Source organism: Protopterus annectens, chromosome 2.part1, assembly GCF_019279795.1.
Source record: "Protopterus annectens isolate FY-2018-M chromosome 2.part1, PAN1.0, whole genome shotgun sequence".
Lineage (NCBI taxonomy): Eukaryota > Metazoa > Chordata > Ceratodontiformes > Protopteridae > Protopterus > Protopterus annectens.
Window position 1 is genome coordinate 1,925,555,965 of NC_056729.1, and position 25,981 is coordinate 1,925,581,945.

Here is a 25,981-nt window from a genome sequence, read left to right on the forward strand (position 1 = left end):
CCTCTACCAGTTAACTTTTCCCTGATGATGGGGAATTAATGGGTTAATTTGGCAGAGAGGGTACTGAAGATTGCCAGGGAGTGGGGGCAAAAAAAAGTCAAAAAGAAAAAGAGAGAGAAACTGCTGAGCATTTTATGTTTCATGTGGTATGACTGAATGGGTTATTGAAATCAAAATTTAGGATAGGCTACTTTAGAGATCAGATTAGGTGAAGCTGATTACTCTTCAATCACTGGAAAAGCTTAATGTCTAATCTTTAGCATTTAGATTGATAAACTGCAAATAAAAGGGAAAATAAATGTAGGTTGTGACTGACCCAAAAAGAAGGCTGGGGAGATTCCAGTCACTTCAATCAATGACAGGTTAGGCGATGGTAGGCCATGGACTCTAGTTTTTTTGTAAGGTCAATGAGAGCTAGAAGGAAACATACTGACTGTTAAATGGATACATGCAGCGGTGATGAGGATCCCGCTTACTGCTGTGCTGGGGAGGACTCAGTTATCACTGATAGGAAGGTTAGGGAGTGAGACGAGGAAGCTAAATATGTTCATTATATTTGAAACCAAAAATAATAATCATCACCAGTAGGAAGAGAACAGTATGTGCGATGTCACTCATTGGTAGTATATGTGCAGTGGTTGGCATGGCTGCAAGCAGGGTCATTCTTCTGGCATATTCCTGATATCATGCATCTTTAATTTGCTTTCTAGGTGTCCTATTCCAGGCTTAAGTGCAAACAATAGCAACCATTTCTAGGAAACATACATCTACCAGCCATATATACCTAATGGTATACCTCATACCCCTGAAGATGGAAAGATGAGTAATGGCTGACAATCAGAATTATCTTTAATGTATTTAATCTTTTCATGTAGAAATTAAGCACCAGAAATCAGGTATGATATGATTATGAATCTCAGAATCCCATTCATGTTTAAATTTATGATTTTTCTATATCAATATATTTGTAACTATAACAAGTATAGCAAAATCTATTGAATTTCATCCTTCCATTAAAGAAACTCAATATCCATGCATAACAGTTCTGGAAATAGGGCTGTAAAGTTCAGTGATACAACTGCTCAGTTAAATGTAGACTGACAAAATAAGGAGCGACAAACCATGTAGGATTTTTGAACCATATATTTTATTTAAATCATCAATTAAAACACAAAAGTAACATTTCATGTTTTCATAAGATTGTATCAATTAATTATGAATGACTGCCAGCACCCAGGAGATAAAACTAATTTAGAAGTAAAATAAAGAGACAACATAATTACAAATACACTGATAAGTATTTTAAATAACATGATTGTTTTTCCCACAATGATCACGCACACCTGTTTCTATAAATTTAATTGAGAGAAATCAATATTCTGCAGGAAAGAGAAGTTTCATACACAAGTGAAAAGACAATTTCTTCAAATAAGATTTTTGTTTCATTTCATTATTTCTGTGTAGACAATATAAGTAACAGCGCCTGGTGTCAGCTTCATTTGTCTTCATTTACTGCTGTGGAAAAAGAAAGAACAAAAAAAATAATATTGACAAACATTCCTTAGTAAGACTATTCTGTTTTTCACTTCTCTGATGTTAAATTATAGTTTCTTTCTCCAACCTCTATCATTTTATGATTTACGTTCATTAGATTAATATGATTAGAGTCTGAAACAAAACCACTGAAAATGTTTAGGTTATTGCTTAGAATTACAGTTGATGAAAAGAAAAGTGTAATTTATTTTGTTCTGAAATTAGAGACACAAGCATTTTTGAATTTTGACATTATTGCTAATGTAACAGTTATCATTTCTAAAATCTAGGACAAAGCATTTTTCTTCAGTGCAATGTAATTAGGTGGTATCTATAACATGATAGCAGATTTTACTTTTGTTAATAAGAAAAGATCATTTTTAACATCTATGATAAATATTCCACCATCAGAGGGACTGCCTCCCCTACCTCTGACCCATTTGTTCATTCATTCCTCCAGTTACAAGAGGCAGACATCCCTGAACTGGAATACAAGTCTCTGGCCCATTCATTCCCCTTATGTGGTCCTGATGGCCCATTTATTTCCCCTGAAGGAGGAGTTGGATATTAGGTCATGGACTAGTCACTGGATAAATTAAAGTTATCTGACACATTTCTCTTACCTTCTCCCCACAGGCATTTGGCAGACTGTCATTGGTTGCCTGAGCAGGAAGTAAAGTGAGCACTTCTACCTGTAACATTCCCTTTACAGCATGAGCTTGTTCTAGACACACTGTTGTTCACTTACTTTGCAGTAGGTGTCATTATTGTGGTGGGCCTGGCTGCCTCGGCCCTTCCAGGATGGGTGAGTTGGTCTTTGCTGTTCATTCCCCTCCTTACCCAACTCATCCCTCCAAAGCCTGTGCCACTAATCAAATGCATGGAACTAGCCATACCCAACAGAACCAAGACACTCTCCCCCAAAATAAGAAAGCCAATCTGGTGGTCCCCTGCCATTAACAAACTCTACAACAGAAGGAAGAAAGTGTTGCAGAAAAAGGTGAAATTCCAAGACTGGAAAAACTCACTTATTAGCCTCAACAAAAAGTTGAGATCCCTCATCAAAACCTCTAAAACTAGCTATGAAGGCAGAATTGTGGCAGACACTAAAACCAACCGTAAAGTCTTCTACAGTTATATCAAGAATCTCCACGGTAATACCCAGATTTCCTCTGAGTTACTGCACAATAGTACCTCCTATACAAAGCCATTAGATATTGCCAACATGCTAGCTGACAGATTCAGTGCCAACTTTACCCCTCTCTCCCCCACAAAGGACCAATCACAATACCAGAAGAATGCCAGGCACCCAGCATTACTGCAGCACAAGATAAAGCTGCATTGTCCAAGGCCAAGAATACAGCTTCCATGGGACCCGACAATATCCCTGGCTGTGTTCTACATGAACTACAAAGTGAACTGGCACCACACCTGTGTGCTCTGTTCAATCACAGCCTCACCTCAGGCTTTGTCTGTACAGAATGGTGCACTGCTACAGTCATCCCTCTCCATAAAGGGGAAGCAATTACAGCCATGGGAATTATTGCCCCATTAGACTGATGAGTCTGATATGTAAGGCTATGGAGCACATTATCATGGACCTAATTATCAAGGATATAGGGAATCTCCAAACTCTGGATCCCATGCAATTTGGTTTTGTGAAGAGTAGATCATGCCTGCTTAACCTGGTTGACTTCTTTGAGTCAGTCACCAGAGCTGTGGATGAGGGCAAGGCAGTTTATACAGCCTACCTTGATCTGGCCACAGCCTTTGATACCATTCCCCACTCAAAAATTATTGATAGACTCAACGAACTAGGCATCAACCCCTATATAACTAGGTGGGTTGCAAACTGGCTCACAGATAGAACCCACAGTGTGAAAGTAGCATACTCCAAGTCAGACTGCCAACCAGGCCACAGTGATTGGTCCTGGGGCCTCTCCTGTTTGGCATCTACTTCTCAGAAGTCCAGGCCAACATGGAGAGACTCTCGCTGACCAAGTTCGCAGATGATTGCAAGCTGGGAGCAATTATTAATTCCCCAAGTGATGTAGACATCCTACAGAAATGCCTCACTGAGACCAATGACTGGTGTTGAAACCATGGCCTTAAGCTTAATGACAAAAAATGCGTAGTCATTCCCTTTGGGAAAAGCTCAGTTCTCACTAACTACCACATCGATCATAGCCCAATGAACACTGAAGGCATTATAAGAGATCTGGGGACACAGGTTGACAGCAATCTCTCCTTCAACCACCACATTGCCACTGTCGTCAGAAAGTCTTTCTATATTGCACATCTCATTACCAAGAGTTTTGCATCCAGGAAGAAAGAGGTCATCCTCTCTGTCTACTTTTCCCTCATTAGGCCAGTCATCGAGTATAATGCCCCATTTGGCATGTACCTCACTAAACACCTGCAACAGCTGTAAAGGCCACAAAATTATCTCACAAAAAGGATCCCAGGCCTTAAACACATGCCCTACATGGACAGACTCAAAAAACTCCAGCTTTTCTCTGTCTCATATCGTGTGTTATGAAACAATCTCTGCTTGACTTGCAAAGTCTTGTCTGACCCAGCCCTGTTAGAAATGTTACCTCTAAAAAAAATCCCAATCACTCCATACCACACACTCCAGGTACCTCAACCTCATTACCACAATCAATAGAACATGCTGGAGGGAGAGGTTCATAACCCAGAGACTGTCCATGCTCTGGAATAGACTTCCCATACATGTGAAGCAGAGCACCTCACTGGCCCTCTTCAAGAGAAATCCTGATGAATGGATGGAAAATAAAAAGTTCACCTTGGGGATCACTGCAGTTGCTCTACTTGATACAAATACTGGGAACTAATGTTGACCGGCATGATGCCAGGGCACTTCTATGGGCTAGGCTTGTAAAGGCTCCAGGGCCATTGGCCTAGTACACACCTATGAAAATATGAACACAGGTTATATGGATCCTAGTCTTTGCTTACACTTGTAACAAATACTTTAAAATCTACATATATTGTGAGTCATTGTTTAATTCTTAGGCATAGCCTTGAATGCTATGCAGTGCTCAACCGTTTGAAAGAAAGCCCATGATACCAAAAAAAGTTTCAAACCTTGGTGTGAATAAGTCAGCTACAACTTCATATCCATCTTCAACTTATCAGTTTGTTTTATATGAGAAAAGACCTTTTACATAGGCTGTGTAAAATCAAACCCAAAGAAAACAGTGAAGATTTCAATTTGCCTTTGCTTATGAAATAGGATTGTAAAAGAAAATGTTGTAAAAGGCTCAATAATATTGAAATATACCAGATAAGCTAGGTTCTTTGCGCAGAGTATGTTGATGAGAAGCTTGCATTTACTTCTTTAGATGGCACTGGATGCGTTGCTTTAGGATGGCTCTTAGCTGCAGGAATACCCCTAGCAGTATGTGGAGGATGGGGTGATAGGTGGGTGGTGCTTGGGTGGAGGTGGCAATGCAAATGCAAATTCTGTTGTTACACTTGCATATTTTTTCAGTCTATGTCTTTGTTGTCACTACTTCCTCTCCATTTAGTAATGTATAGTCAGAATTTTCTGTGTGCATTTCTTGCATCATAAGGTACTAAAAACTATGTATGCATGCATTTCAGCATGTATGTAATATTTATTTAAATTTGTTAAGTGGTGTAGAATACTTATTCAGGACGCCTATTCAGTTTCAGTCTGATAGAAAACATACTTCAGTACTTGCAGATGGTGATTAAACATGTACACAGGGTACCATTTTTGGTTATTCGTTATTGGTAAGGTTATAAAGTAATGATTAATAATTTATTTAAGGAAAAAGCACTAAGTACTTCTCAGTAGTAGTTGAAACATAACAACAGAATGGCATTGTGCTTTTATATTGTAGTCAAAAAATATATTGTGTAAAACACTATAGGAAAAAGTATTTAACATTATTTACAAGATGTAAGAATAAGGGACACTACTTACAAGATCTAACATATGAAAACATAATACTTTCAATAGAAATGTTTTAACTTTTTCAGGAAAATGTCCAGATGGGGACTATATGGCCTAGTTTTCAGAGACTGAGAGCCTACTTCAACTCCTAGACAGTAAAGATGGTACATAAATGACCACTATCCTACATATAAAGTAAACCTCTGAGAAAGCTGCTGATATTCCCTAATTCTTCACAAGAAGCTAAGTTTAACACTGATTTTTTACAGCAGTACATTAACTTCAGTGAGTGGAAGCATGATGCACTACTGTGGTCCATGAGCATAACTTGTTTCCAAGTCCACCCTAAAGGGCCATGAAATAAACTTGGCACTGCTTTGTAATACTGCTTTAATAAATTCAGCAACCTATGTAAATATTACAGGCTGTTTTATGTTTTTTTTACCACATGGAATTTTTAGGTGTAAAATAAGCAATTGTCTTAATTCATGTTCTTTAGTATACAGGAAAGCAGGTGAATATATCAGCAATTTTGTTATTTGGTCAAAAGGACAGTTAGTTAGATTTGAATGGGGATTTTAATCAGGAACTACAGCCATATGTAGACACAACTCTTATCCAAAGGATCAGAAACTCAGCATTAGGCAAATGCAGGGTCTCTTCTTAATTCTGTTATCTGTTTTGCAATCCTTTCATGTACTATAGTATAACTTTCAGCAAATAATAACTCTAGAATTCTTGACAGTTTGGGTTTGTCTGCTAGGACAGACTGAGAGCATCCATATCTCATAATCTGCAAGGGATATCTTAATTCAATTAGAAATATTCCATTCAGACTAAATGATCTCACTCTTGTGAATAAGGGAATGCCTGCTTCTCTTTCCTGTGGAGATTTCATAGCTTGTTACTAGGCTTACAACTCTGTGGGCCTTTCTAAGCCTAGCCATGTTTAAATTTCTTCGTCCCCATCCACTGGTGTAGATTGCTCTTGAATTGGGTAATAGACAAACTAAACTTCACATGAATAGGACAACTGTTCCATAAAAAAGGCAGTCACAGGGACAAATATCTGTCTCTACAGCATGTTCTATTTAAGTCACAGACAAAATGTAGGTCCTTAGTCCTTGCATGTCTAGTACTGTTTGACTTACAAATATACAGAAGAGTCATAAGTGTGGGTTTTTTGGATACCTTGTATACCATGCATAGATCATCCTGCTTTAAGGGTGCTTTAAGGCAGTCTGTGTAAGGCAGGTTTGTCACACGTTGTATTGTTTTTGTAAGGAACTTCTGAAAGAGCTGTAGTTGCTGCATATGTCTGTTCAGGTACATACTGAAGGGAGCATTGTACAATATGATTGGTTTGATAAGGGGAATACAGTGTGATAATGACCTCTTTGGACCTAAGAAAATAAAAACAGTAGCAAAGTCCAGAATACCCTGTTCCATTTATTAATACATAAAGGTGAGCGTTTCCGTCCAATAAAATGGATTTCATCAGAATAGTGTTATCTCAAACAGTAGAATCAATATATACCATTAAAGATGATCACATGATCATAATTGTTAAATTACATACTAAACCACTCAGTTCATTAAAGAAGAAACGCATAGCAAAGAATAACATTAAAAAGGCCAACGCTGCTGCTAAAAAGTAGAAAATATATATACTTTAAAAACAATGCTAAAATAAATGTCAGATGGCAAAAGCCACTTTAAGCACACTACAGATGGAGAACATTTCATTTAAACCTGGCAACATTGTAGCATCACTTCTAAGCTGAGTTCCTTGAATTGTATAAAAACATCAAGTGGCTCTCCCCTTGGACCCAAATTCAACATGTCCAATGACAAATAGTTTGAAAGAATGTGTAGATAATGTTTTTGTATGCTTGTATAAAGCATTCCTATCATCATTTTTCTGAATGTCATAAAAAAGTTGGTATATTCTGGATCTCAATGTCTGAATTGTTTTTCCAGTGTAGAAACAATCACAAAACTGGCACTTTGCAATGTAAATCAGTGCCTTGCTGCCACAGTAATATTTGTGCTTCAGTTTAATTTCCCCATACTTGTGTAGGGAAAAACTAGTCCCTTCCAAGATGTAGCTACACTGTAAACAGTGAATGCCCCTCACCATTCTACCGTCACAGGTCGGGGAACTAGTTCTCTCAAGCAAAGATTTGAAATTAACATCTTTCTTATATACTATTTGGGGCCACTCACCTGTCTTTTTTATACATTCCTGATCAACTACAAAACATAATTCTTTTGAATAATTGAATGGATGTTGTAAAAGTGAATATTAAAAATGAAAAATTAGGTACTAGAGAGTTGACTTTGACCATTACCCACAGCCCTAGTCACCATAGTCTGCCCACTATTTCCTCTGCCAAGCAGAGGTATAAAATGACCTGATGTTCTGTTCATTTTAACATCATCAATAATATTGTTTAAGAAGATTTCTGGATATCCCCAACTGGTCAACATGTTATATAATTTGTCATATTTGATCTGAAATAAATTGTCAGCAGAAACCATTCATGCTAATCTAACACTTTGTCCCTTCACTTGGGACTTTTTCTGATAAATAGGATGCCAACTATCAACCTGGAGTAGGGAATTGGAATAAGCGGGCTTACAGTATATTGTGGAATCAAACTTTTTCAAGTCTCTATTTTGATGATAGAAACATCCAGATAATTCACCTTTTCAAATTGTATATTCATAGTAAATTTAAGAAACTGAGTAGTAGAACACAAGTATTGGAAAAATATATCCAATTTCTCCTTGCTATCTCTCCAAAAAATAATAATGTCATCAAGGAAGTGGCCATAGAAAGACCACCAGTTACTAAATTCAGATGGAAATATAAAATTATTTTCTCAGTTAGCTAAAACTATATTTGCAAAGACAAGGGTGCAAGCTGCTCACATCCCAACACCACTCCTCTGCCTAAACAACTGGTTCTTAAAGGTAAAAAAGTTATTTTCAAGGACAGCTTCCATTAATGTTCTAAGAGTAAGAATCTTGATGTGATCTAATTCAGAATTGAAGCATAAATATTCATAAACCACTGAATCTCTTCATAATGGGGGATGACTGAAAAGAGGTCTTGAATGTCAACGGTTATAAATACTAACTCATCATTATATAAGTCATTGGACACTGTAGATAAAAAATCCCAGGAATCCTTAAACAGATAAGCATTTTTACATAAGACATCCTTGGTGCTGAAGTCAATGTAGCTGGCTAAGGAAAGTGTTCTACTGCTAAAATATTCCTTTGACTAGGAAAAGTTCAGAGGATGAGAATCATTTGTAAGGAAGTTTTAGCATATGATCAATGGGATGTTGGCTAATGCCATTATTTGATGTCCTTAACTCATGATGACATTTGTATTTAATCCGCTGTGGTGAAGTGGTAGTGTTGTTGCCTCCATGCATGAATGGGTGGGCGTCGAGCTGGCAACTCGGCACCATAAAAATCTACTGTCAATCATTGACAAACAACAACAATAACTCATGATGACATTTGTAAAGGTTCTAACAACTGGTTAGAATGTGAAAGCATGTGGTTATAATGTGAAAGCATGTGGTTAGAATGTGAAAGCATGAGAAGCAGATGAGGTAGCTTAGATTATCATATATACTTAAATCAAATGAGGGCATTTATTTTCCATACCAAATTGGTTAGAGGTCTGACAGTTATTCTTTTTCTTTGTGTAAGTCTAACTGTCCACCAGCCATGTATGATTTTGGTAGTGTCTATAACTGCCTCCACTGACTCAGGATAAGATGGTTTCCTCATGATACCATATAGAGGACAATTTGCACATGTATGTAAAAAGTGTGTGTAGGATGATTAATAGTGGATGTTTGAAAAGGATCTAGTTTAATGTATATAGAAAGATATCTCTGTGATTAGACCAAGCAACAGTTTGACAAGCATTTTTTATCAACATACATGGAAGGAATAAGCATCTAATAAATTAGTAATGGCAATATCTAGTCTTAGTAGATCATTTATAAAAGGACAATATCCACTTGAACTTGGTCACTATTTGACTCCTTCAGGCATTATCCAGGGTGACATTTGAAAAGGAAACAAAACATGTGTGTCCATCACATTTTAGCCTTTCTGGGCATGGTCATACTGTGCTGCCAGATGACTCTCTATGTTGTAGGTTGGTATAACTACAGGCTATGCCCTACTTACAATTGTGTCATATCAGCACTGTTGTGTAATTACAGTTTAGGGCATTTTGTGGGTTATATTCATGAACAACAGAAACATAAGCTTCATGTCCTTTCAAGCAGTTGCAGACAAAGGACCATGACACCAATGCATATACTCTTACACATTTGCAGGGTACATTTGCTTATGTCACAGGGACATCCTAAGTGGCTAGTCCATAGTGAGTCAAAATAGAACAGCTGTACCAGCTCCATTATTATAGAAGAATAAGGCCCTGACAATGACACAGGTGATCTGAGTTTAATAAGCAGTTTAGATGCCTGTTTGAAATGGCATAAAAATGCACAATCGTATCTGAAATAACTGCTGTGACAATTTCGCAGTAGAGAATTAGATATAAAAATGGTGGGTCTCCACTGTGGATATTCTTTGACAGTTCCATCACAACATGGTGATCCAGACCAAGTTCAGATTTTTTTCCTCTGTGTGCCTAATACACAAACCTTGAAGTCATACACAGAACCACTATGTTCACAGTTTCATAGGTTCATAGGTGTGTACTAGGCTAACGGCCCTGTGGCCTTTACAAGCCTAGCCATAGGATTACCCTGGCATAGTGCCACCTATCCTTAGTTCCCAGTGTCTCTGTCAAGTAGAGCCACTGGAGTTATCCCAGGGATGAATTCTGTTTCCCATCCACTCATCAAAATTTCTGTTGAAGAGACTCAGCAAGGGGCTCTGCTTGACATGTATGGGAAGTCTATTCCATAGCATGGGCAATCTCTGGGTTATGAACCTGTCCCTCCAGCATGTTCTGCTAATTGTGATAATGAGGTTGAGGTCTTTGGAGTGTGTGGTGTAGAGGGATTGGGATTTCTTTAGATGTAGCATTTCTAACAGAGCTGGGTCAGACATGGCTTTGTAAGTCAAGCAGAGATTGCCTCTAAGTAGGCGATATGAGACAGAGAACAGTTGGAGTTTTTTGAGTCTTTCCATATAGGACAAGTGGTTAAGGCTTAGGATCCCCTTTGAGAGGTACTTTTGTGGCCTCTCCAGTTGCTGCAGATGTCTAGTGAGGTACATGCCAAATGGGGCATTGTACTTGATGATTGGCCTAATGAGGGAAGAGTCGAGGGAGACAATGACCTCTTTCTTCCTGGATGCAAAACCCTTAGTAATGAGATGTGCCACATAAAAGGACTTTCTGACCGCAGTGGCAATATGGTGATCAAAAGAGAAGTTGCTGTCAACCTGTGTTCCTAGATCTCTTATAATGCCTTCTGTGTTGAGTGGACTACCATCAATGTGATAATTCATGGGAACTGGGTTTTTCCCAAAGGGGATGACGACACATTTTTGACATTGAGCTTAAGGCCATGGTTCTGACACCAGTCATTGGTCTCAGTGATGCCATTCTGTAGGATGTCAACATCACTTGGGGAGTTTATAATAGCTCTCATCTTGCAATTGTCTGCAAACTTTGTTAGCCAGAGTCCCTTTGTGTTGGCCTAGACTTCAGAGAAGTAGATACCAAACAGGAGAGGACCCAGGACTGAACTCTGTGGGACTCCACTCATGACTAGTCAGCAGTCTGACTTGGATTCAGCTACTTTCACACTGTGGGTTCTATCTGTGAACTAGTTTGCAACCAACCTAGTGATATAGGGGTTAATGCCTAGCTTAGTGAGGTTTTCTATGATTCCTAAGTGGGGAATGGTATCAAAAGTCTTAGCCTGATCAAGGTAGGCTGCATGAAACACCTTGCCTTCATCCACAGCTCTGGTGACTGACTCAAAGAAGTCAACCAAGTTGAGCAGGCATGATCTACCTTTCACAAAACCAAACTGTGTGGAATCCAGAGTTTGGAGATTCCCCATGTCCTTGTTTATTAGGTCCATGATAATGCATTGCATAGCTTTGCATATCAGACTCGTCAGGCTAATGGAGTGATAGTTCCTAGGGTCTGTAGTCGCGCCTCATTTGTAGAGAGGAATGACTGTAGCAGTGCACCATTTGGTAGGGACAAAGCCTGAGGTGAGGCTGTGATTGAACAGGGCACACAGGTGAGGTGCCAGTTCACTCTGTAGTTCATGTAAACACAGCCAGGGATATTGTCAGGTCCCATAGAAGCTGTATTATTGGCCTTTTACAGTGCTGTTTTAACCTGTGCAGCAGTAATACTGTACATCTAACAGGATCCATACCTTGATGCCATATCACTGAGGATCTCTGAACATAAAGGCATTAAAAGTCTGCCTAACCCTGAATTCCCACTACTGCCTTTTACATGGATGCCTCATGATGTAGGTATACTGAGTGCAATGTGCCATACCCACACTGCATCAAGGACTGTGCAAACCTGGTGCCATTTGTAATATACACACTAATCTCCTGGGATTTAATTCAGTTGTCATTGCAATGGATGCATCACATTAGTTTAGAATAAAACAAATATCCCCTGGCATAATTTATGCATTACATTGTGCAAAATATGGCTTAGTACCCGAATAGCTTCTGAACTGTAAAATGTTGTTTTCTATTATGGACATGCACATGAACATTGCTGGGTATACTCTAATATACTTACTTATTACAAGGACTTATTGTGGATGTAATTTACAACTGGTGTTTAACTTGGCACATCATTAGTTTGGTTTCCTATGACACCATTTCATATATTACAGTTAAAAAATAAATGGAAAAAGACAATCTCTTTACTTTTATCTGTCATGACATTTACCAAGTTAACAACCTGCACAAAGTCAGGTACCTGCAATCACTGCATACTGGTATACCAGTGAATGTCCTGAGCTACACAGGATGACAGATGTAATGGAGACAAAGGCCATGAGTCATTGACATGCTTCGGTGTCCGGTTCACATAAAGGCAGTCTGAGATGTCATGGTCTTTTGTTTTTACCTGCTGTGCCAATACACCTTGAGTCCTCAACAGTAGTCAAACCTTGTCAGATAAACTTGGGAAGCATGGCTAGGCTTAAATAGGACTCCTAAGGTTGCTAGCTTAATAATCACCTATGAACTTATGAAATAGCCCTCCTACTCCATGATTGCAGACATTTCCATGCTACAAGTAATTGTGGTGTCCCATCTATGCACAACATGACACAGATATACAGTGGCACTAAAGGACATGACACCATTTCTCTCCAGTGCTGCAGTATGTGCTGCAGTTTTGTTGAGCAACACTTTGGAGTGAATCATCAGTGGGATGTCATACTTCTCATCATCAGAAAGTGACTGCTTTAGTGATGATGACTTCATTAATGCTCTGCCATGCATTTTATGTAGTACCACAAAGGGTGTGTTATTCCCCCTTGTCATCAGTACTGCTTTCTTGATATTGCATCATAACAAAGCAAAGGAATTGTCTTTCTCCTGATAATCAGTGGGACAGACTCTTCTAAATAAGATTCAGTGTAACCTAAATTAGTGTAATAGTCATTCTCAAAAAGATCGTTATCCATGCCACTCTTGGCAGATTAATCAGTGGCTATTCTCATGTGTTTTTATGATATCTAGAGGCTGTTCATTGATGCTGTGTACATGGTAACTATTGTCTCATTAAAAGAAGTCAATAAAGACCAAGAATGCTCGTAATGCAAGTATAATAAAGCTGGTCAAACCTTTTATTTAGCATAAACCCACAGCTAGAAAATCAGATACATGTTTACTGAATCACTTCCGCGGACAAGAAAGCATTAGCTCAGACAAAATCACTTTAGTTAGCAGATCTTAAGAGTGTCTCTCTCTGATACCCTCCTTGTGAGATAAATAAAGATGCCTTGTTAAAGTAGTTTATTCTTTTCAATAGGTAGATTGGCAAGTATTCTTGTTCTAACACATAATCAATGTGTCATTTATTTATAAGGAGTTAGACAATGGTGGGAGATGACTGGAGGAAAATCTAGGAGATGGGAAAACAAGGAGCCAATCACAAAGCTTAGAGGTTATTCTTTTTTGAATATTTCTGAAGGACCCATGAGGGTTTAACAGCTCAGCAGCCTGAGCAACTTCATTTTTAGTTAAAAGTTTTTTTTATTTTATTTTTAAGAAACAAAAAATGACAACACATCAAGACCTACCACTATAGAACTATATTTAAGAAAATAATTTTGCCTGTGCTTTATCAAGTCCATTTAATAGAGTGGTTTGTAGAGTGGTTTCCACTGTGGTTATTGAAAATACCAACTTTTACAAAACCATAACTAGACTTTATTAACCTGTTTGTATCACATGCAATATGAGAGGATGTGTCAGCCTTTGTGGAGCTCGTATTCCTTTAAACAAATTATGAAAAATCTGTTGGAACACTATAATTCCACGTTCTGTGACCAGAGGCTTTCTCCCTGTCACTGTGGATAGCTGCAGTCACAAGGTTTGGATGTTCTAACCAGCTGGCCTGCATTTAATATAATTTCTGTAATTTGCAGTACAATGAAAATTGCAATCCCAGGTCCACACCCCAAACTGTTATTTTCTTTACACCATAGGCATAATTTTCTTATGATCAAAGAGCATATGAGATTCTTATTTTTGTTAAAGGATTTGTATAGTATGCTGTTCAACATTTGGTGGATTTTTTTCTGCTTGGACACAAAACGCCTACAGAAAAGGTTGTTAAGTGTCAAAATGTACATATGTTTTCCTCCTCCTTTTGCAAATCCATGAGCTCTGTAAAAACAAACACTGTGACTTGTTTTCACTGTAAGCAATGTCACTGGATGCATGTAGTTTTCAAAAAATGGATGTCACCTAGTGTGGCTGTAAGTGACTACTGCCCCTGCATATAAAAAGGTCTGTCTTCATCAGGAAGAAGAACGGCGACTGGTCACATTAATCAGGTGTATGAGCCTCTCATAAGCTGGCGCTGTAATCCTTTCTTCCAAACAAGAGAATATTTGTCTTTCATAATGTATTTTAGAAAATATGAAGCTCATAAAAGTGGGCACAGACAATCACATTACATGTGATACAAGCATTGATAAGGACAAGCCGGACTAGAAAAAGGTCTGTAATAAGACAGACACAGCCTCTCATATTACACGTGACACAAACAGGCTAATAAAGTCTGATGATAGCGTCAAGATATACCGATTCATGAACACTGATTGCCTAGAGCAAGCAATAAGTGTAAGCAGAAAAGTGAAGCCCGTCTTTGTGGATGATTATGTCTCTGATGAGTAAAAGTCAAATACAACACAGAGACAATTTTTAAAGATGTTGAAACAGACCAATTTGAGGAACTAAGAAATCACACCTCTAATTACAAACTGAAAATATTTACAAATCAGCTCTAAATGTAGAGGAACAATTGGCTTAGGGGAGATGGTAGATTGAGACACATGGGTTTGGGAAAAGACAACTGGGCCATAAATGTAATATGCACCTAATCAAACAATAAAATTTAATTAATTACAGTTGTTCTACAGAAGGAAATATTGTTTAGAAAAATCAAATATGCAAATGATATAAGCTGTAACAGGCAAAGTACTACGGCTTAGGGATACAAAGCAGCTTCCCGGAAATGAGATGCCAAGAGACAGACATTGCAAAACTGCTTATCTCCTCAATATAGTCCTACACAGCACATATGTATTGGAATATTGCAGATTCATAACAAATATTAAACATATGCATAGTTTAGTCTGAGATGTGTGTGTGTGTGCATATATATATTTAGAGAGAGAGAGAGATTTATTTATTTTTATTTTACAGTTTGTTTACCGGGATAGTTCACTGGGTCAAGAAGAGCCCGTTTTCATGGAGTCCCAGGGAGAAAAGATCCGTGAACAGCAATATGATATGAAGACGATGCATTTACATGTATGTAATGCTATTGAAGAACGATGGTATTACACAACATGACAAAAAATCCATGATTGCAGTGAAAATAGAGTCAAAAAAAGCAAAAGGTAAAATTACACACACACACGCACACACGCACACACACGCGCACACGGGCACACGCACACACACACACACACACACACACACACACACACACACACACACACACACACACACACACACACACACACACACACACACACACACACACACACACACACACACACACACGCACACACACACACACACACACACACGCACACGCACGCACATGCACACACGCACACACACACACACACACACACACACACACACACACACACACACACACACACACACACACACACACACACACACACACACACACACACACACACACACACACAGACACACACAAATAAGCCAATTAAAATAAGAAACATCCATTGGTGCATATCGCTGTTAGATTTGTTACAATTTGAAATAGCACAGGGTTGACATTACAGTTTTAAATGAAATCTTAGCAAAGTTAAAGTAGGATAGGGGGATAAGTGGAGTTAATTGTTGAATCTAAGAAGGTTGGGACAAAAAGAAAAAAAAAGTAGAGCAAAGAGTAGTAAATGAAAAAAATGAAGATGGTAGTCATCAGAGAAGCTCAGTATGATGAAGAGAAGAGAGAAGTAAAGGCATGTGAGAAGTGGGGAAAAAGAGATGAGTCATGTGGGATGAGAGCAGGAACATTCCCAGGGGGGTTTGAGATGGGAATGAAGCAGGGTCTTAAAGGTAGAGTGGTTGTCTGTAGTACAAATAAGAGGTGGCAGGGAGTTCCAGAGGTCAGCTTGGGAAAAGGACAGTAGGTGTTTGCCTGGAGGACAAGCCGGCTTGTGCAGTTCAATCAAATTCTGGTTATTGGATATCTTAGAAGTCTGTTGGGTAGGTGCATTTTGAAGGAGGAGGCAATTGAGGGGCTGCTGGAGGGATTAAAGATGACTTTAAGGGCCTTACAGAAACAGATGCTTGGTGCCAGTGCCATGGGCTCAAGCTCAATGCCAAGAAATGTATTGTTATCCCCTTTGGGAAAAAACATGTATCCATGAATTACCATACAAGTGGCAGTACACTAAACACAGAAAGTGTGATAAGAGACTTAGGGACACAGGTGGACAGTGGTCTCACCTTCGATAACCACATCACCACAACAGTCAGGAAATCCTTCTATGTGGCACACCTCATCACGAAGGGCTTTTCATCCAGAGAAAAGGAGGTCATTGTCCCACTGTACTCATCCCTCATTAGACCCATTATAGAATACAATGCCCCATTTGGTATGTACCTCTCAAGACATCTGCAACAACTAGAAAGGCCTCAGAAATACCTCACTAAAAGAATCACAGGCCTAAAGCAGATGCCCTACGCTGACCGCCTTAAAAAACTCCAGCTATACTCTGTCGCATATCGTCTACTCAGAGGCGATCTCTGCTTAACATACAAGGCCATGTCAAACCCAGAGCTGTTGGACATGCTACACTTAAAGAAATCCCAATCCCTCAGAGTTACACGCTCCAGGGATTTAAACCTTGTCATCACAATAAACAAAACATGCTGGAGGGATAGGTTCCTGACCCAGAGACTCCCCAGACTCAGGAATAGATTGCCCATACATATCAAGCAGAGTGCCTCTTTGGACCTCTTCAAGAGAAACCTTGACGATTGGATGGGAGAAAGGAAATTCACCCCAGGAATCACGTCAGTCGCCCTGCTAGACAGGGGTCCAGGAAAGTAAATAATGTGGGAAGAAATATCCAGGGAATTGTTATGGCTAGGCTTGTATAGGCCCTAGGGCTGATAGCCTAGTACCAACCTATGAATCTATGAACCTATGAGTAAGTTGAATGTAGGTAAGATGGTTGGGAAGGAGATACAGATATTTATACACACATACTCTGTGAATTATGGATTAAAAAAATATTTGGTTGAGTATACCTAATACAAGATCCACAGGATATCTGTTTTGTCTACCTTACTCACTTCAGGACCTAAGAGAAGATTAGAATCTAATAAGTTTGCACTTGTAGGTCTCAATGAGTTGAAAGTAAATTTCAGTTCAAGAAAAGTACATGAAAAATAAAAGGTACTTAAGGTATCAAGTGGTGTTTAGCCAAGCTTTGCTCTTTTCTTAATTTCTCCAAGTCTTTTGGGTTTCTAATAACATGACAGGAATGGACCCCATTCCTAAGTCAAATATGATTAAAGTTCAAGAAATTAGTATTGTTTCAATCTTTGATGTTAGCCAGATGTGCTCTTCATAACACCCACAATGTGCCCAGTAATGACTCCTTTTGCAATTTGTACAGAGTTACATTTATCAATAAGATATCTCAGTATAACTGTAAATTATTTTTCATACGATCTGTTGCTTCTGCTACTATTGGAACTGTTCAGGTATCCTTCTTCCACACTACCCTTGTTTCTTCATGCAAATCCTGTTATTTTATGACTTTGTGTCTCTCTGTACATAAGACACTGCAATCAGTAGTTGTAGCAATTTCAAGTGATCAATGCTACATTTGTCTTTTTTTCATGGACTACTATATCTGATTTGCTCATGTCTATTTTTTGAACTGTCGGTAATGAGTGATCCCATGTGATATAAACTTCATAATTTTCTATAATGCTTTGTGGCTCATGTTTGCAGTGGTTTCAGTGCCTTCAATATGAAAATGTTTGCAAAATCCCCAATGTAGCCGTCTTGCCACATTATTATGCCTTTTAGTATACAGTCCTTCTGCAATTAGTATATCACAATCAGCAACAAGATGTGTGAATATTTTCAATTCTGTTTTACAAAATCTGCATTTGTCTGTTTCTCCCACATGTTCAATGGACTTTGTAAAAAAACATGCACATAGTTCACTGTCTTGGGTGGCCAATATTAACCTTTTGTTTTTTGTTTTAAATTCACCTCTCCTTAACAATTTCTGCATTCGATCCTGATCAACATGAGGTTGTTGCAAGAGTTTTTCTATACTATAGTTATGCATTTTCAACATTTCTTGCCTTATCGTCTGATCCTTCACCTTAAATTCTTTCTTTCTTTTTTTTGGTACTTTCTGTTGCTACCTGATTTTTGTCTGCTTCCGGTTTGATTTCCATTCCTGCTTGACACCAATATGCTTCTACTAAACTAAGCAAGGCGGTTATCTTAGACTTATTCTTATGTTTTAAAACTTTCACTATATTTGGGTCTTGTCAGGTCAGCAGATATGCATGCAATCATACAATTACAGATCTATACATGTAATCAATTTCGAGGAAGCCCATACCTCCTTTAGAAGGTGGGGGGTATAGTCTTGGTATCCACTGATTTTTATAAATCATTTGATAAGCAGGAAGCATCCTTCTTGTTTTTCTGTCCAACCAATCCAAAATCTTTTGGGGCCAGTCAATCACTCCAAAACTATACTTTGGGACAGGAAGAGCAAATTTGTTTATAGCTTGGACTTTGTTCCTAGATGTCAACACTGTTTTCAATATTAATTTTTGTCTTCTAAAATATTCCGTACTAAGTTTTATTCACATTTGTTCATATTTTATTGTTGCTCCTTCATCAGTTCCCAAATATTTATAAGCTCTGTCCTCTTGCTCAAGTTCATTTATAACACATTCCTGTCCCAGGGTGATGTTTTCTTGGTGCTGCAGCTTTCCTGCTTTAAAGGTTGCTTTTGCAAATTCAGTACCAAATGACATTCTTATATAATCTGAAAAAGTTTTGACCACTTGCATTTGTGCTTTCAATTCCTCATCTGATGAACTGTACAGCTTTATATCATCCACAAAAAGAAGATGAGAAGTTTTTACACTTTTGTTGTTTTCTGGGAGTCAGATTGTAGCCATGACCTAATCTGTTAAGTAAGCAGCTTAATGGAATAAGGGCAAGACAAAATAGTAGTGTGGGAAAGAGTCACCCTGGAATAGCCCCTTTGAATTTTTATCTTTGGAATAATAATCTGTCCTTTATCATGGCTTAACTGCAAAGTGGTTTCCACTGTTTCTTGGTCACTGTAATGTAGTCAGTCAATGTAGGGTGTATCTTATACATTTTAAGCCCTCTTTTATCCATGAATTTGGAATACTGTCAAATGCTTTTTTGCAGTCTATCCATGCCATACTTAGATTCTTCCCTTTTTACAGTTCTCCATTATGACTTAATTTAGCAACAAATGATCCTTTGTTCCATATAACTTTCTTTTGTTATGCTTTAGCTCTAATATCATGACTGAGTTTTCTTCTAAATGACTATAAACTCTGTCAGCATCAGTTCCAGTGTATAGTTTATGCATCGTCTGAAGGCAAGTCATTGGTCTATAGTTTTTAAGACAGCTTGCAGGTTCACTCTTAAGTAGGAGCATTGTTTTCTTCTATTATTAACTAGGTTGGTGTCTGTTCAGGGTGTGCATATTTACAGTTCTTACTCATGGTTAAACATTCATATAAAGATGTTAATACTTTTAGCCAGAAGTTAGGTACTGCTACTCGGCTTGGGGTTTTCTAATTAGGAACTTTTTTTAATTTTGTTTCAGTTTCTCTGGCCATTATTTCATCCTATTTTATATCCTACATATTTGAACTTCTTATTTTTTCTTTCACTTATTCTGTCCATTAAGCATCTTTTTTATGTTCCATAGGATTTTCATAGGTATTTCTCCAAAATGTATCTATTTCTTCTTTTTTCGGTGGTGTTTTAATTCATTTTGTCTTGTTTCCCAATTCTCTATAAAACATTTCTGGGTCATCAGTAAATTGCTTATTTTGCACTTTTCCTTTGTATTTGCATATCTTCTAAGTTTTTCAGCCTGTACTGACTTTTAGTTTATTATTTGCAACAGTGTAAGATAGATCCTGATTTGATCTGATACTGCACATTGCTTTTATCACATCTATCGTTTTGAGTATATATTTTTTATATTTTTCCCTTTCTATGATATTCAAACAGTGACACTTCTTGTCTTAATTGCTTTAGAATTTTCTCTATTCGATACTTCCATGATGGCATTTGATTTCTCCCCTTCCTTTCCCTTACTGCCCTGTGTTTTTGTGGTAAGGCTTTATCTATTATTAATTTAGCTGCACAGTAATATATCTTATTTGCTTCTGTTATATCTCATGAATCTCTATGAACAGTCTTAATTACTGTATTCATTTGTTTTACCAAACTTCTAACTTTTTGAGTTGTATTGACATTCTGTATTCTATTTCTTTCATTGATCTTAATTTATCTGTCCATCTCTATTAAATCAATACGCTCTTTACTTAGAATATTTTTTCTAAACTGAGGGCACATTCTTTATTCTCCATTTCCTGTGGCCATTCTACAGAAAGTTTCAAAGTATCTTCCTGTGCCACATTCTCTTCAGTTTCATCTTGTCTCATCAGCTGCTCTTTCATATGGGAACTCACAGGCCCATTACTCCACAACACTGACTGTGGCAGAGTAGAGACAGTTTCCTGTTCCTTCCATAGGCACTGGAAACATAGGGGGAGGGAGCACCCCCCCACACACACACTTTTACAGCTGCAAGACCTGACTCATGCGTGTGCCGCACGCTAACGTAATTTAAACACAAAAGTACACAGAAAAACTGATCACATCATTCCTGCTAACCACACAAAGCCTGCTGCCAGAGTCAACACCCATGGTAAGCTTAAGGCTGTCTGTGCCAGAGTCAACACTCATGGTAAGCTTAAGGCTGTGCTTCTTTGTATATGCAGTAAGCTGTGCTCTGTTTATATGTAGAAAGGTGTGCTCCGTTTATATGCAGTAAAGTGTGTGTGTGTGTGTGTGTGTGTGTGTGTGTGTGTGTGTGTGTGTGTGTGTGTGTGTGTGTGTGTGTGTGTGTGTGTGTGTGTGTGTGTGTGTGTGTGTGTGTGTGTGTGTGTGCGTGTGGGTGGTAGGATGGCATAATGGTTAAGGTGTTTACCTTACAGATGCAAGGTGCAGGGTTGGATTCTCACATGGGGTAATTGGCTAGGCTTGAAATGACTCATAAGGGCAGTTAGCCTAGTTCTAACCTATGAACTTATATAATTATTTAAAATACACTGAACCCACAGACATTGCCAACATCCTAGCTCCCCCCTCCCCACCAAAAGGGCAAATATCTGTCCCAGCAGAGTGCTGCCCCCTGACATCTCAGATGCTCAGATAAGAGCCGCCCTCTCCAAAGCATAAAACACAGCATCAATGGGACCAGACGGTGTCTCGGGCTGCATCCTACATGAACTCCAAGAAGAGCTAAAACCAAACATAAAACTACTCTTCAATCTCAGCCTTACTACAGGATATGTACCCAAAGAGTGGCATACAGCAACACTGGTCCCTCTCCACAAAGGTGGTGCCTCAACGGATCCTGGAAACTATCGCCCCCATAAGCCTGACTAGCTTGGTCTGCAAAGCTATGGAAAGGATCATCATGGACCTCATAAATAAAGACATTGGGGACCTACAGACACTGGATCCTACCAACTTTGGCTTTGTTAAGGGCAGATCCTGCCTCTTAAACCTAGTCAATTTCTTTGAAACAGTCACCAAGGCCATTGATGAGGTGAAGGTGGTCCACACAGCCTACCTGGACCTCACAAAAGCCTTCAATACAATACCCCACTTGGGCATTATAGATAAGCTCATCAGCTTAAATATAAACCCCTATGTCACTAGATGGGTTGCAAACTGGCTCAAGGACAGAACCCACATGGTTAGAATTGCTGGAGCCATGTCAGACTCTAAACCAGTTACAAGTGGCGTCCCACAAGGCTCAGTCCTGGGACCTCTCTTGTTCAGTATATATTTCTCGGAGGTACAGGCCAACACGGAAGGACTGTGGCTGACCAAGTTCACAGATGACTGCAAACTGGGCGCCATAATCGACTCTCCAGCCAACACAAGCATCCTCCAAAAGGGCTTCATAGAAACAGACAACTGGTGCCAGAGCCATGACCTCAAGCTAAATGCCAAAAAGTGTATAGTCATCCCCTTTGGCAAAAACAAAGTGCCCACAAATTACCACATAGGTGGTAATCCATTAAAGAAGTAATTAGGGACCTGGGGACCCAAGTTGATAGCAATCTCTCATTTGACAACCATGTGGCCAAAGTGATTAAAAAACATTTTATATAGCCCACCTAATCATGAAGGGATTCACATCTAGATTAGGGGAGGTCATCATGCCTCTTTACTCATCCCTCATCAGGCCCATAATTGAGTACAATTCCCCTTTTGGGATGTACCTTACCAGACACCTGCAGCAACTGTAAAGACCCAAAAAGTACCTCACCAAGAGGATCAAAGGGCTCAAACAGATGCCATATGCTGCCCAGTTAAAGAAACTCCAGCTCTACTCAGTGGCATACCGCCTGCTCAGAGGCAATCTGTGCCTGACATATAAAGCCATGTCCAACCCAGAATTAATGGACATGCTGCACCTCAGAAAATCCAAATCCCATCGAGCTACGCGCTCGAGAGACTTGAACCTCTGCACTGAAATAAATAGGACATGCTGGAGGGACAGATTCATAAAAATCCCAGTCCAGGTTAGGCAGAGTCCCTCATTGACTCTCTTCAAGAGGAATCTTGATGAGTGGATGGGAGATCGTAGGTTTACCCCAGGTATCACTTCTGTGTCACTATTTGACAGAGGCACAGTATACTAACCTCGAAAAAGGACATAGCAAAATTAATTTAAAATGGATGGCGAAAGCCAAACACACTCTGTATGAACCTATGAAGACTGCAGGATATTGCACAAGTAGCACTAAGCAGATACACAACTATAAGTGCATGACACACTGTTTGAAATTTAACAACGCTTGGCATTTTCAAAAAAACATCAAGAGGCTAAACAAGGAAATTGAACATTAGAGAGTAGGTGACAATTACCCTGCTATTTTATTTCTTAGTCTTCAGCTCTTCATATCTGTTTTAGTTTGCATAATTATGCTAAAATTAAATCTACTGGAAATGAGTGTGAATATACATTCCAGGGAGTTGCTGCATGGCACCTTTGTCCTTAATACAAAACTAAGTAAAAAAGTATGTGAAACGCCACCACGCTATTCTTTAAATTTCAGTTTGACTCAAGCCTTGCTTATGCATCATCCAGTAGACCATAGCTTCTTTTACACAAGACTGGATTATTAGTATGTGTGAGGGGTTAGGTATATGGAGCGTTGAATATAGAATCAAACAGTACATGCTCATGTATATCTAACACATTTGTTTTCATTGTGGGACTTCAACAAAAAAACACAGGGCGAGTCAGATGGTGTGTGTGTGTGTGTGTGTGTGTGTGTGTGTGTGTGTGTGTGTGTGTGTGTGTGTGTGTGTGTTTATCACTCTGTGCACGCATTGCTGTTGTGTACTGTTTGATTAACTTCAACAAAAAATCACAGGGCGAGTCAGATGGTGTGTGTGTGTGTGTGTGTGTGTGTGTGTGTGTGTGTGTGTGTGTGTGTGTGTGTGTGTTTATCACTCTGTTTAAATTAATACATCATAATGCATCTTGGAAGGGACTGGATGAATTTACAGAAATAAGCTTTACCTCATATTAAATGCTTGGAATGCGCACTTCATGATGTAACTGTTGTTGCTGATGTGCTAGTGAGTCTGAGGTTTGGAAATGTTAAGCACTCCTTTCATTACTGGGAAAACTCCTATATTATCCATTTCACTTGAATATAACTTGACAGTTTGGGAGCAGTGCCCTTCAATGCAGTAAGGTGTGCTCTGTTTATATGCAGTAAGGGTGTGTGTGTATGTAAAATGCCCCATTTATTTATACCTGGGGGGTTAGAATCACCAGGGTTCAAACCCTGAACCTTAGCTACAACAGCCTGCATTCCCTACCCAAACCACCAGTTCTGATAGCTCTCAACCATCTAGATTTTCGCAGAATATATGGCTCATACTTTTGGTCAGTTCCTCTTAAAATTTGTGGTCTTGTGGCAAATCAGTGAGAATGGAATTCACTAAATAGTGATAGCCCTTTAAGTTTCAGTCTTCCTATCTTTTTTGGAAACGCGTGGTAGTACAAAACACTATTTCAGCAACTTCCTAAGATTATTTAAAATGTGTCCCTGGTTTTTGGCTTTTTTCCAGATTTCTTCTGCTGTGAAATTGAGAGACTTTGTTGTGTCAAGTGAATAGTGCAGTGGTAGTGTTGCTGCTTCACAGCAAGACGTTCTCTGGTTTGATTCTGTGTGGAGTCTGTATGTCCTCCTTGTGTTTGTGTGGGTTTGTTTTGGTTTCCTCCCATGTTGCAAAGGCATGCATCAGGAGCATTGTTCCCTGAGCCTCTGCTGAAAATTGGCCTTGTTCCAAGTTGGACTTTCCCAGTAAACAAATGTTAAATAAATAAAAAAAAAAAAACAAGGAGCTGAGAGCTTCAGGGGAAGAGAAATTTAATCCTGCTTATTCCAACTCTGGTTGCATTCTTAGTAGCACAACAGGTCGTAGCCTTACTTTTGATGCAGAAGACTGTGGGTTCTACTCCCACAGTATGCAGATGGATTGGTGATACTGTACTGTGTTGCAATTTAAAGGGAGCGGATGCTGCAGTCCTGTGAATGTCATCCTTTGGAGGAATTACCCAGTAACTATGAACCTGTTATCAGTTTGCCATCCATTCCCTATTGCAGTATTACTAGCTTATCATTTTTAATGTAACATAGGCATATTAACAGCCACTTTACTTGTAGATGAAACATTGAAATATAAAGTTGTTTCCTAGCAGCAAACACTTCATTAGTTACAGATCCCTTTAATGTGGAATTATTTAGATGACTTTACTTCTGCAGAGATTTTGCATATTTACTGATATTGGTGGATTGTAATGACAGAAGTTTGAGTGGCCTTTTATGGTTGACATTTTCTGAAATTGGTAGTTTTATCATTATTGATTCATACATTTTGTTTCATTGCTTACTAGAAGACTGCTCAAAACTACAAATTTAAAACACATTCTAACAACCAGTGCTGTATTATACAAGGAATATCATTTAATACAATCTGGAAGGTGAATCAAAGAATGCATACATGTATGCATGGCCCTAAAAATATGTTTGAAAACAGCCCAGAGGGAAGTGTGAAAGGTTCAAAATCATGGGCAAGTTAAGCTTTACTCTTGTTACCAAAATAATGGATGAAGGTAAAACAGTTCACACCATATTACCTTGACCTGGCCAAGCCTTCTGACACAATCCCCTACTCAGGTGGAGTACAAAAGATGAATAATGTAGGAGAAAACACTTGCATCACTAGCTGGATTGTCAACTTGCTCACAGCATGCAGGAGATCAAAATAGGGGAAGAGGCCAGTCACCAATGGAGTCCCCCAGGGTTCAGTGCTGAGACTTTTTCTATTTGGCATAAACATCTCAAAAGTAAAAGGAAATACTGAAGGGCTTTGGC

General features: G+C 38.8%; 1 protein-coding gene across 2 annotated transcripts in view; it reads right to left on the reverse strand.

The window, feature by feature from the left end:
* Positions 1-1,128: 1,128 nt before the first annotated feature.
* The window catches only part of LOC122794694 (DNA dC->dU-editing enzyme APOBEC-3D-like), a 202,451-nt gene continuing 177,598 nt past the window's right edge, over positions 1,129-25,981 (reverse strand). The window contains exon 5 of one of the 2 annotated variants that reach the window (XM_044063326.1): positions 1,129-1,512. In XM_044063326.1, the coding sequence (XP_043919261.1) occupies positions 1,510-1,512 (3 nt within the window). In that variant the 3' untranslated portion in view covers positions 1,129-1,509. Of the gene's footprint in view, positions 1,516-25,981 lie in introns of both variants that reach the window. The other variant, XM_044063325.1, reaches the window with a different exon arrangement.